The sequence below is a fragment of the Lonchura striata genome, chromosome 31 (genome assembly GCF_050655825.1).
Source record: "Lonchura striata isolate lonStrDom1 chromosome 31, ASM5065582v1, whole genome shotgun sequence".
Taxonomy (NCBI): Eukaryota; Metazoa; Chordata; class Aves; order Passeriformes; family Estrildidae; genus Lonchura; species Lonchura striata.
The window spans coordinates 3381777-3395380 of NC_140733.1; the positions used below are offsets into that span (position 1 = coordinate 3381777).

The 13604-nt window shown below is 49.9% G+C and overlaps 1 protein-coding gene across 1 annotated transcript; it reads left to right on the plus strand.

Moving 5' to 3' along the window:
• Positions 1-554: 554 nt before the first annotated feature.
• Positions 555-2474, plus strand: LOC146764749 (uncharacterized). The gene has a single exon (XM_085563679.1). It carries the CDS (start codon positions 1056-1058, stop codon positions 1710-1712), a length of 657 nt encoding a protein of 218 aa, XP_085419805.1. The 5' UTR covers positions 555-1055; the 3' UTR covers positions 1713-2474.
• Positions 2475-13604: the final 11130 nt, after the last annotated feature.

A 13604-nucleotide genomic window follows, 5' to 3' on the forward strand; every position in this document is an offset into this window, starting at 1 on the left:
TCCCTGGCCCTATCTCCGAGGAGGTTCAGAGTATCTGTTTGTAAAGACACTTTCCTGTTGTTCCTTTCATGGGGTCCCCCGTTTGTGGGACATCCCCCCTGGAGCAGGGTGTCCCCTCTGTGCTGCAGCCCCAGGGCTCGGGCAGAGCTCAGCCAATCAGAGCCCGCGGCGCTGATGACTCACCAGTTGCCAGGCAGACTCGCAGCTCCCCGCGTTCCCCACCTGGACCCACCTGCGCCCCCCCTCGGCCCCATGGCCCCGCGAGGGGAATTTGGGGAGGTGGGAGTGGGGCAGCGCCAAGGCCGGGCCCCCCCGCGCTGTCCTGGCGGGAGCGGCTGCAGTGGGGACCGAGTGCGGGCGGGAGCGGCCGAGAGCCCAGCGCTGCCCCAGCCCGACCTGCCCCAGCTCCATCCCTGCCCCTGCGCTGGGATGCTGTGGGGCTGGGGGGAAGAGGGAGCCGGCAGTGGGTGCTGGGGCTGGGGGCAGGAGGAGAAGGGAAGGAGAAGCAGGCTTGAGGAACAGAATGGTCAAACGATGGACATGGCAAGAGAAGGTGGGATTGTGCAGGAGAAGGAGGAATAGCAGGAGGAAGAGGAGTGTGAGGAAGAGGAGAGACACAGGAGGAGGAGGAGGAGCAGAAAGAGGAAGCAGCAGAAGGTTCCACCCCTCCCTGTGTCTGCAGCCTCCCCCCAGCCCAGGAGTGCTGCTCTCTCCACATGCAGCAGGTGACTGTGGAGGGGGATCCACAATTTTCATGGGGTGAATCTTGGTGTTTCTATGCTTTCTTGGGCTAAATGTTGGTGCTTTGGTTTTACGTGGCAGCTGAATATTTATATCCTGGAGGAGGTTTTTCCTGAGTTGTGATGTTTAGGGAGTTTTTGATTTGTGTCTTGGAAGTTTGCAGTATTTTTGGGCTGAATCTTGGTGTTTTGGAGGTTCTTACAGACACAATGACTTCCTGAGATGAACTTGGGCAAGGTGGAACCTCCATTCCAAGGTGCTCTCCTCTTGTTTTTTCCCCAAACCAGGATTTGTCATTCCCTGGGCTTGGCTGGATGGAGGAGGAGGAAAAGCCCCGGAGATGCTGCAGGAGGAGGAGCTGCAAACCCAGCCCAGGGAGTTGCGGGGAGGAAAGAGCCCCCCTGAGCCAGGAAGGCAGGCGGAGATCCAGCCGGAGCTCGGAGCTGGTGGAGAAGCCTCATGGCAGGGAGAAGCCCCACAAGTGCTTGGAATGTGGGAAGGGTTTCAGCTGGAGATCCAACCTGATCCAGCACCAGAGGATCCACACTGGGGAGAGGCCCTACGAGTGTGGGAAGTGTGGGAAGAGGTTTCAGACCAGCTCCCATCTCCTCAGTCATGAGCAGAGTCACACAGAGGAGAGGCCCTACCGCTGCCCTGACTGTGGGAAGGGCTTCAAGCAGAACTCCAGCCTCACCGTGCACCGGCGCATCCACACCGGGGAGAGGCCCTACGAGTGTGGGAAGTGTGGGAAGGGCTTCAAAGACATATCTGGCCTGATGGTGCACCAGGTGATCCACACTGGGGAACGGCCCTTTGAGTGCTTGGAATGTGGGAAGAGCTTTGGGCGGAGCTCACACCTGAGAAGACACCAGCGCATCCACACCGGGGAGAGGCCCTACGAGTGTGGGAAGTGTGGGAAGAACTTCTCCAGGAGCTCTCAACTGACACAGCACCAACGGAGGCACCACTAAGGGAAGCCCTGTGAGTGCCCCACGTGAGGGAAGAGCTTGGAGTGAGGGAAGAGAGTGAGGGAAGAGCTTGGTGCGCTGCTGCAGCTCCATCCCCCATGGGAGGATCCGGGATGGATGATCCCCAGTGACCCCCGTGGGGCAGAGCCCTGGTGTCCCCGTATGGGGAATAAAACAGAGAGAAAAGCAATGGAGCTGATAAAGGGGCCCGATATCTGAGGCCTGACTGAGCAGAAACTGTGGGAGACACAGACACAGTTTAAGTCTCCCTGGGCAAGAAGTGACCAGGCAACATGGTGTGAGTCTTTGTGATAAGATAAATGTTCCCAGGTTACTGGATGTCACCAAGAAGGTGTAACCAATGGGAAATTGTTACCAAAACCAGAGCCCTCTGTAAGCACCATACAAGTAAATCCCTGTATAAACACCTGGTACACTCAATAAAATTGGCTTTGGTCTAAACTCGTATGTCCCCGTCTCTCCATGGTGGATAACCCTGTTGTGGGTGATCCCCGTTGGGTGGGGGAAGGTGCTGGAGGGATTTCTTTCCCTTCTCCGGGTGCTGCCGTGGTTTGGTTGGTAATAAATTCCCTCCCTGTGCCCAGGCCGGGTCTGTTGTCCCCGTGCCGGTGCTCGGGGCGGGATCTCTCCCGTTCCTTCTCTGCACTGCCGGGCCTCTCCTCAGCCAATGAGAGAACGCGGTGGAGAAGAGTCAGCCAATCAGCGAGAGCGGGGCTGATGACTCACCAGTTGCCGGGCAGACCCGCAGCAGGCAGTGTTCCCCACCTGGACCCGCCCTCCCTGCCCAGGGCCGGCCCCGCCGTGGGGTCCCCCCAAGTCCCTCCGCAGTGCCCCCATGAACTGGGCTGGGTTTAACTGGGAAGCTTTACTGGGAACACTGGGAGCAGGGGGCAGGGGCAGAGTGACAGCAGGGCTGGGGGGACACAACCCCCCCAAAATCAGCGTGGGGATGGAGCGGGGGTCCCGGCTGGGCCCAAGGCCACGGGGAGCGGCTGCGGCCGCCGGCGGCTCAGGAACTCTATGGGCAGAGAAAAGGGGGTGACACCGGGCTGGGGGCCCCAGGGAGCACACACACTCCACAGGAGGGGAGACACGACTCACGGGACCCCCCCAGACATTCTTGCACAGGTAGAACCCGATCCCCAGTGCCAGGAAGACAAAACCCAACTTGGGAGTCTCAGTTCCTGTCAGCATCTTGCTGCGGCAGCATCCGGCAGCATCTCTGGGGGTCCGCAGGGGTCAGGATCTCCCAAAAACTCTCACAGACACCCAAAGGCCCTCCAAGCACCCTCCTGGTTGCTCCCAGCCCACTCAGGACCCTCTGAAACCTTCCTCTTGATCCCTTCCTGACCTCCCCAGGACCCACCAAAGCCCCTCCTGTCCCTCTCAGGATCCCACAGCCTCCTTCCAGTCGCTCGCACTGCCCCAGGACCCCCAAAGCCTCTCCCAGTCCCTCTTCAGTGCCACCAGGACCCCCAGAACCCCATCCCACCCTCCCCAATATCCTTCAAATGCCTTCTTAGCCCTTCCAAACCCACAACCTCCTCTCCCATTGAAACCAGGCTCCCTCCAACTCCCTCCCAGGTGGTCCCAGCACATCCCAGTGGCTCTCCCAGCACCCCCAGTTCCTCCCGTGTACCCCAGTGTCGGCTCACAGGGTGCTCCAGGCTGACATGCTCCACCTGGCAGGTGGAGGTGAGCCTGGCCCGGGTTTGGGTTTCCAGCAGCACCAGGAGCTGGTGGGTCCAGTCCCCGTTGGGGACCACGTCGGTGGCCACCACAGAGAGCTCCTGCTGGCCCTGGAACCACCTCAGCTGGATGGGAGCAGGCGGCCGGGGCTGGGCTGGGAGCTCGAGGGCAGCAGAGAGATGGACATGCTGGGAGGCAGTGGGAGAGAGTGGGTGTAATAAATAAAAAGGTCTTTGTTCATCAAAATGAGTGTTAAAGGAGACAAGAATTTGAACTGAGTAGGGAATGCAACTAGCATAGAAGACTGTGTAACTAATTATATACAAGTTAACTTTTAGGCCAAAGACAATCTGCAAGGAAGATGAGGAGCCTTCATTCCTATGACCACCAAGGGCAGTGTCCTGGGTTGTAAAATAAGCTTGTATTCTATTTGCCATCTGTTGAAGGCAAACCTGTCGGACAGGTTTTGTTATCTCTCTCAGAGACAATGGTTTGCCCCGTAAAGGCAATGGTTTGTTTATACACTATTGACTGACTCCCTGCCGGGCTGGTAAGTGAGGGGAATCCCGCCCAGAGGGGGAAGCCAAGCACTCTATTATGGTATAAAGGGGTAGCTTTTAGGGAGAGAAGCAGCTCGTTTTTTCTCTCTTCGCGGGATTCCCGGAGAAGCAGCTCTCTTCAGCGGCACTCGCAGCGAAGCAGCCGGCGCGCGCTGAGCCGACGGCAGCGGAGCTCAGAGGCAACCCCGGCGCAGAGGAAGACCGGCCCCACTGCCACCAGATCTTCAGAGGAAAACTATACCCTTCAAAAGATCACCACTGCAGCTGCAATTCATCAACCACTGCAAGGGGAGCAATCGTCCCAGCAGAACTGATACTGGCACCCCTCAGGTTCTGGACTTTTTTCTTTCACTGGTTTTGTTTGTACCGATTGCATTTGCCTTTTTAAATTGTTGTCTAGTTTTCTCCTAGTAAAGAATTGTTACTCCCACTCCCATATCTTTGCCTGAGAGCCTTTTAATTTAAAGATCCTGGTAATTCAGAGGGAGGGGGGTTTGCCGTTCTCCATTACACAGGAGGCTTTGCCTTCTTTCACAGACTCCTGTCTTGTCGAACCAAGACAGGCAGAAAAAAAGACCCCCCAGGAACCAATTGTACCGGCACAGAGTGCACAGAGAGAAAATACGTCAACCAGAAATAAAAAGGGACTATAAAAACAAAAAGGTCAAAGGGGAAGGTGCGCTGTGGCAGAGCAGAGGCTCCCCAGCCGCCCAGTGCTGTTCGTTTGCTTAATACCACTTGCTTAATAAATTCTTGTTAATTGATTTATCTCTAATTAGCCTCCCCAATTGAATTTGTCCATAACAAATTCAGTGCCATGACTCGGATAAGGGCGACCGGGTGGGAATTCCTAATCAGGGAGGCGCCCCGCTGCCTCTGCAGCAGCCCTGGTGCAGGCTTTTCCTTCCCAGACCCTTACCGACGAACCCAAATTCGGTATTGAGCACAAGGGATACCAGTAACCCCGTAATCTTTGTGCACGAAGCCGGGCGAAGACGCAGGACAGCGTGAGTATAAAAGTGGGGATCCGCTGGGTTGGGTTGGGATCCCAGGACATAACTCATGAGATGTCCTTGTAGGACGAGGCACGGGCAGAGCTCTGAGTAGTGCGGTTTGCAGAGCCCGCGAGGGGCTGGGCACCAACAGGGGCCGCGAGTGTGTGTGTGCCCGAAGGTGTCCTGGAAGATGGGGCAGAGGAAAAGCAAGGCCTCTGCTTCCATGGGGACGGGGACCCCGGTAACGCTTCCCCAGATCCCCCCTGACAGTCCGTTAGGTCTAATGATAAAATCTTGGGATGAATATCCTTCAAGGAAAGGGAAGGCTAGGGCAAAAATGATACATTATTGTATAAAAGAATAGGGAGGAAAACAAATCTGTAGTGATAATTTATTTTGGCCAGTGTTTGGAAACTTCAAGGACTCGATTTGCCAGGCATTAAACATTTATGTAAACTCTAAAGAACCTTTTGATATGGAAGAGAGCAAGTATGCTGCTCTCTGGATAGTGGGGGAAACAAGAGCAAAACCTTTTGCCTGAAACACCCAGGGAGGGAAAAAGAAAAATAAAAAGCCTGAGGAAGTTCCAACTGCACCCCCTCTACCATACATCCCTCCTCCTCCTCCTCCTCCACCTCCACTAGCACCACCTGCAGTCTACCCCAATTTAGATCAAGGGGGAGATTTTGATAACCAAGAGGTAGAAATCCCAGAGCCTGTCCCTGAGGAAAATCGCTGCATTGTTCATAGTCTAACAAGGGGGGAAAGAGAAAGGGAAAGGCAAGCTCTATATCCATGAAGGGAAGTAGCTTTGGGAATGATCCCTAACCCCAGTGCTGGTCAGCAGGGACAACCAACCCAAATTCTGGGAATAGGTTATGTGGAGGTACCTCTCAACTCAGGAGATGTGAGGGAGTTCAAGAAAGAAATGGGAGCATATGGGCCAAACCTTAAAGGAATTTTCTGACCCTATAGCCGGGACTTCCCATGTGAACAAATTCAGAATCCAGCGGAGGTGGCAGAGTACCTGAAAGATAAATGCCATGATAAGTCTAAGGAGAAAAAGATCATTGCAGCGAGCTGGGCCCTCACATATGTTTATCACACCCTGCTAGATACTGTAGGGCAGCAGACAGAGGAAGGGGGGCAGGGAGATAAATCATCAGCGATCCCAGTCACTCAGGCTGCAGCCAACAGCCCCGGCTCGAAGCCAGCAGCTAAACCAGACCGTGAGCCTAAGCCAGCAGCTAAACCAGACGGTGAGCCTAAGCCAGCAGCTAAACCAGACACTGAGCCTAAGCCAGCAGCTAAACCAGACCGTGAGCCTAAGCCAGCAGCTAAACCAGACTGTGAGCCTAAGCCAGCAGCTAAACCAGACTGTGAGCCTCAACCAGTGGTTGTTGCTATGAGCACAATGGGCCAGTGATGCCTCAGGCCATCAGGGCAGAGATGCCACCTACAAGTGGGCACGAGACCGAGGGGTGGATCTAACCATGGACAGTATTTCTCAGGTGATCCATGACTGTGAGACCTGTGCTGCCATCACAGGCCAAGCGGGTAAAGCCCCTGTGGTATGGTGGGCGGTGGTCCAAGTACAAGTATGGGGAGGCCTGGCAGATCGACCACATCACACTGCCCCAGACACGCCAAGGCAAGCACTACGTGCTGACCATGGTAAAAGCCACCACTGGATGGTTGGAAAGCTACCCTGTGTCTCATGCTACAGCCTGTAACACCATCCTGGGCCTTGAGAAGCAGGTCCTTTGGAGGCATGGTACCCCTGAGAGGATTGAGTCAGATCATGGGACTCATTTCAAGAACAGCCTTATCAACACCTGGGCTAGGGAACATGGTATTGAGTGGGTGTACCACATCCCAAACCATGCACCAGCTGCAGGCAGAGTGGAGAGGCACAATGGACTGTTAAAAACCACCTTAAAAGCATTGGGTGGGGGATCTTTCAAAAATTGGGAGCAACATTTAGCAAAGGCCACCTGGTTAGTTAACAGCCAAGGTTCCACCAATCGAGCAGGTCCTGCCCAGTCTGAGCCCCTGAATATAGTAGATGGAGATAAAGTCCCAGTGGCACATGCCAGAGGTTTGTTAGGAAATCAGTGTGGATCAATTCTGTCTCGAGTACAGACAAACCCATTTGTGGGATTGTCTTTGCTCAGGGACCAGGTTGTACATGGTGGATAATGCAGACAGATGGAGCAACACGATGTGTACCTCAGGGGGATCTGATTGTGGGGTGAGACTCATGTGCAAATATCACTGTTTGCTGGATGGTGCTGCCAGTGTCTGTACACAAAAACACACAGACATGAGACAGAAAGAAATGTGTAAGTGGCAAAGGTTTGAGCAAGTGAAATAGAAGGAAATGTGTAAGTGTTGAAGGTTTGAGTAAATGAAAGAAGTTTTTACTTGATGAAGTTTATACATGATGTTGAAGATATGGAGATAAGGGGTGGAATGTCCGAGGGTGATGTTATGGTGTTTGTATCTCCAATCGTGGGTTCTGTTCATGTTTGATATTCTGTTCTGTGCTCTCAGAACTGACTCTGAAAGTGAAGGTTTGTTTTGCCTTGTTATCAGCCGGCTCACCTCCCCCCATGGTCTGCTGTCTAGAAGAGGCCAGTGCTGGCTTGCTTTGCTTTGCTTGCTGGCTTTTGTTTGCTTTGCTTTGCTTTTTTTGCTTGCTTCTGCTTTTGCCTTTTCTTCCTAGTTAGTTTAGCTGAGCAGTCCAGTTCTTTGCCTGGACTGTTTCCTTTCCCTTTCCCTTTCCTGAATACCATCCAACCTGCTCTGGACTGGGACCCTCTAAACACCGAGGAGCACCGGGAGCCTGCGCTCTGTGATCTGCAGCAGCCATCCCCAGTGCCCAGAGCAATCCCCAGCGCCCAGACCCGGGCGACCACCCCCAGGAGAGACTTCCTGGATTTGTCATCTCTGCAGAGTGGTGAAAGAGTTTTGTTGTCATCTGATGTTGTTCATTTTTTTACTGCTGGGAAGGGTTTTGTTTGTTAAATAAACAGGTTCTTTTCCACTTCTCTCAGAGAAAATTCTTCCCGAATCAGGTGGGTGGGGAGGGGCCGTGGGGGTTTGTTTTCTGGGGGCTCCTTCCAGAGGTTTTTCTCCCAAATTTGCCCTAAACTAGGACAAATATTTTGCTGCCCATTTCGTGTCCGGAGAGAGTGAAAAAAAAAAACCAACCTGTTCTAATCATATTTTGGTTCCAATTACTTTGTGTTAGTATGGAGCAGTTACTGGCTATGTTGTTTGAATTCATAGTGTCTTTTAGAGTGCAGGCCTGTATGTGTTTCTGGTCCCTAGGGTTTTTTGAGATCTTAATCCCTCTATGGTCCCTAGGTTTATTTTCTTATTCAGGAATAGCTCCGGTATTGTCCCTAATATGTAGTTTTTGTAGTAGAAGGGCACTGACCAGAATATCCATTGGGCTGGGCTTGGGTGTCATGGCTTTCAGGGGTTTATGAAGGTGCTGAACTCTGTTCCAGGAATGCATGGCTCATGGTCATGGTTGTGCAGCCAGTTTGTTAGAGGGGAAGCAGGGGATGAGGCTTTTCAGCCGTTGCTTTCCTTCTTCTCCTCTGAATCTCTCAGCTCCCTATTAGAGAATGCTCCGTTTCCCCTGACTGTTAAAGAGACCATCTTCCTGGTGTTTAACCTGGTAAGGTTTCTCTATACAGTCTGCAGTCTCTCTAGAATGAGGGCTGAGATTTCTAGGGGGGCTGAAGAGACCCCTGACCCAGGAGTAGACCCAGGTGTCAGAAATCCTGAGTGGTGTGGGAAATGGGGGGGACGGGAATTGGCACATAGACTGTTTTCCCACATTCAAATAGATTTTACTGATTTGCCTAAAGTAGGAAGGTATCAACACTTATTGGTGATAATAGATCACTTGACTCACTTTGTAGAGACATTCCCTACCTCCAGGGCAACTACACAAACAGTAGTAAAAATACTATTAGAAGAGATAATCCCCCGCTACAGACTAGCAGAAGTAATAGACTCAGACAGAGGGCCACACTTTGCCTCCAAAATAATTAAAGAAGTAGTTACAGCTCTAGGAACAAAGTGGCAATATCATACTCCCTGGCATCCACAAAGCTTGGGTAAAGTGGAAAGGGTAAATGGGAAAATTAAGAAACAACTAACTAAATTGATGTATGAAACACAGTTATCTTGGGTAAAATGTTTACCTTTAGCCTTGTTAAATATAAGAACTCTGCCCAGAACCGATATTGGAATTTCTCCATTTGAAATGCTTTCTGGGATGCCTTATGACATGGATTCTCCTATAGATCACCCTGAAATAAATAATCAACAAATTAACCAATATGTCATGCAACTTATGAAGGCTCGGGAAGGGCTTAGAAGAGTTGGGTTACTAGTGCAACAAGCTCCTTTAGACCTAGCAATCTATAATATAAAAGCAGGTGATAAGGTGTTAATAAAAACCTAGAAAGAAACCTCACTAACCCCAAATTGGGAAGCCCCCTGTGTTGTTTTACTCACTACAGAAACTGCAGTCAGAACCGCCGAGAAGGGGTGGACCCATGCGAGCCAAATAAAGGGAGCGATTCCTGCTGCTGCCGAAGAGCCCTGGAGAATAACCAGCCAGCCCGGGGACCTTAAGTTCACATTTAAATGGACTGAATGGACTCAGTAAAAATTGTACAAACCAGCTGGTAGAGTGGGATATTGGACTATGGATATCCTATAACTAATGATTTTAGAGTATATTGTACAAATAAGGATTGTGATTGTTACCCTTTTGTATGCTATATTTTTAAAATTTGCCAGGAACGGTGATGGGTCCATAGTTACAGAGGCACTCCTCCTAGGGGTATTTGTAAAGGTGTTATCAGTTAGAAAGAGAACTGACAGAGTCAGTCCTAAGGATTGGAGAAGAGAACGGGACCCTACCAAGGGAATCCCAAGAGTCGTGGGAGGTGTTTACTAAGGGGGCTAGACCCGAAAATTGTTGTTTCCACTCCAATGAACCAATTCCCTTAATTATTCAAATTATAAAAGGGAATTGCTAAAAAACTTTACCTGGGTTTCGGTGTGACTCACCACAAGTGAAGGATAAAAACTGGAAATCATTCAAAAAGAGGCAACAAAAACAGAGTAAGGGTCCTCCTGAAGAATATCCTTGCTCCGAGAAGATGGTGCGCCTCGCAGCTCGGAGCAACCGAGTCGGCGAGCGAGGCAGAGGGATAAGAAGCAGTGGAGGAAAGAGCCCTCAAATGGGACAATTCAAAGTATTTCAAGAACTGCCTCAAGGATACTGATCTCCCAAGGGTAAAGGTGAGCCTGACAATAACATGTCAAAACAAACACTGGGAATGAGGAGATAATGATAATCAAACCCTGGGGCAGTTTGGACTCCACCCTTGCTGGCAAATTCTGTGCCTATTAGTTATATGTTGTACCTGGGCTGTACAAGGGGACTATGCACACCAGCCAGTTTTCCCCAGCAGCAGCTACAGGCAGTGACCCTAATTATAAGGTAGGGATGGTGTTTCCTGGTTATAGAGGAACTGGTAGGGGTTGGTTGGACTCTGACCGAAATAGACCAAGGGAAAGTTGTTAAGCATAATGCCACCACTGTAGCTCCCATTTTTTTGTTACTAATGAGGACTTGGTAAACTCTATGTGGAGATGGAGTAAACCTGAACTCCGGGCTACCTATTGGTGTCCTAGTTCCAATCCTGGGGGGGGGATATTGAAATTATCCTGGGGAATATCTGTGAGTATTAGGGCTGTAAAGCCATAGCAACTGCCTAGGCTGTCACCCATCCAGATAAATTTTTAAAGGTCTCATGGTACCCTGAGAGGTGCAAAATTCCAGAGTATGGCACTCAAGGATAAATTCTGTATAAGGGAGATTGCAGGTTATTGTTGTTACTAAGTTTAACTTTCAAACCTTGCATTTTTAATAAAATCATAGGCATTATAAAAGGAAGACTAGAGGCAGCTCATCTAATGCTTATTAGAGATGGGTACGAAGCATTGCCCAGAGATTCAAAAGCAGATAAAATCCTGGTCTTAGGCTACCAAAAGTTAAAGTGTTTTAATGAACAAATTGGTAAAGAGAAAAAGGAGGGATTGTAATAAATAAAAAGGTCTTTGTTCATCAAACGAGCATTGAAGGAGATAAGAATTTGAACGGAGTAGGGAATCTCAAGATGTGGGAGGAGAAGGAGAAAGGGGGGGAAACAGCAAGTATTCTGCTTAAGAATTGTGCAGAGGTAACTAGCATAGAAGACTGTGTAACTAATTATATACAAGTTAACTTTTAGGCCAAGGACCATCCGCAAGGAAGATGAGGAGCCTTCATTCCTATGACCACCAAGGGCAGAAAAAAAGACCCCCAGCAACCAATTGCACCGGTGAAGAGTACATCGAGAGAAAACACGTCAACCAGAAAAAAAAAAGGGACTATAAAAACAAAAAGGTCAAAGGGGGAAGGTGCGCCGTGGCAGAGCAGAGACTCCCCGGCCACCCAGCGCTGTTCTTTTGCTTAATTCTGCTTGCTTAATAAATTCATGTTAATTGATTTATCTATAATTAGCCTCCCCAATTGAATTTGTCCATAACAAGCCTGACTAGATAAATGAAAAAAAATTAAAGTTGGTGTATTATCCAACACACATGTGCAGAGCAAGCCCCCGGCTGCTGAGTCTCAGCAGAAGGCTGAGGGAAATGCACCCACTACGTCCCCTCTGCGACTCACTTGGCACCTGGTGAAGAAGTTTGGATGCCTGCAGGGGTTGCTTGTCTCCTCTGGGTGTGTTCTTCCTTCCCTCTGGGAGGGCCTTAATGGAAATTAGTTCCATTTCTCCTGCAGACCAGAGTGGCAGGGAGTCACTGCAGGCTGGTGATACTCTGATACAAGGAAACAGGTGTGCATACAAACCACACTGTGAAAAGCCAGTGTCCATAAGGGAGCCAGAGGAGCCCTGCATCTTTATTTGAATAAAGGGAGAGAGTCCATGGGGACATCTGCTGCTGGGGTTTTCTCTCTCAAAGTTTTGGAGGACACAGCCTCCTTTTAAACTCCTGGCCACATGCTGCCCTCTTCCTTTCCCCACTGGCTGGGGTACCAGGCCAGGGGACCACAGGGACCTTTGTACCCTCTTTTCCTTTTGCAAGGTATTAGTTCTGGTCTCCATCCAAACTGTAATAGATAGATAATGAGATGATTGGCTCTTGCAATTAAGGGATGAATATTGTGTGTATCTTAAGAGAAGCTTTATTGATGTAGAGTTGTGTTATTGTGATTTGTTGTTTAGATGTTCTGTGTTCTCCCCACAGTCCCCTTCCCCTCCACTCCCTATTGTTCCCACCTGGAACAGGTGGGCTTTCTAGGACAGGTAGAAAGAAGGCATGTGTGATATTCACATATCCTTTGAACAGTGAGAGACAGAGACTTTCCCAGGAAAATCCTGGGGAAGGCTGTGAGAAAGCTCAGAGAAAGAAAAACAATTATCTTCATTTGCTGCATCTGTTGTTTGGCACATGTGGAATGGAGATTGTTTACCAAAGAGGGATTTCTTCATTGGACTCTGGTGATGGTGTTTTGATTTCATTTGACCAACTGGTGCCACTCTGTGTTGGACTGTCTCTAAGTGTCATGGGTTTTTCTTCAGTATAGCAGTGGTATAGGTTTTAGTATAGTGTAATATAGGACAGCTTAATAAATCTTTTGTTCAGCCTTCTGCAAAGATGGAGTCAATGCACGTCATTCCCTGAGGTGGAGGTCCACCACAATAGGTGTCGACATATACCCCTTGCATGGGAGAGTTAGGAATGGAAAAGCTTGTTGCTGGGGGGATGCGATGTGACAACACCTGACCTTCAAATGCAGCTGCAAGAAATAAATTCCACCAATAAAGGGCAAAGAAGGGTTGACTGACAGACTCTGGGAGGGGCCAGGGGTGTCTGATGCATCAGACACCCTCCAGGAATGTGAAAGGTGAAGCATCAATCTTGAAGATGAGGCAGCCACCTGGCAAGCAGCCATGGGGCAGGGGGCCTTCCCAGGCCTGTTCTTCCTTATTAGTCCTTCTCTTATGTTTTTGTAAATGTTTAATAAACATTTTAAAGTTTTTAAATTTGTAGGGAGCTTGGCAGAAGAATAGTTAAATAGCAAGGGACATGAAACTGTAAAATTAGTCAAAGTATGAAGGGCTACGCGACCAATTAGGAGCTTGGCTTTCACAATATGCATGAGCTAATTAGCGAGTATATATAAACTGTGTAATCTGTCACAATAAACTGAGACTTGATGATCATGATATCTTAAGTCTTGTCTCCCGTGGCACCTCGCCAACATAAATTGAGCAGTTGTTTCTCACAAAACCCAGTCCTAAGGTGGGATGGTTGTGTGTCGTGGCTTGACACAGGAAAAGAATTTTCTTGGAAGGAAGAGGTCAGTCCAGTCAGGGGTCAGGTTTGGATACTGACACTTGGGGTGACCAATTGAAGGTGGACATGCCTCTGAAAACACAGAGGGGTTAAAAGCAGAACTCCCAGGAAAACTTGCTCTCTTTGATTCCGGTCATTGCAGAGTGCAAACCTCCCCTGCCCAGCCATGAGCTGGG

Coding starts and splice junctions, on each gene's coding strand:
- LOC146764749 (XM_085563679.1), top strand. CDS start 1,056: ATGGAGGAGGAGGAAAAGCCCCGGAGATGCTGCAGGAGGAGGAGCTGC.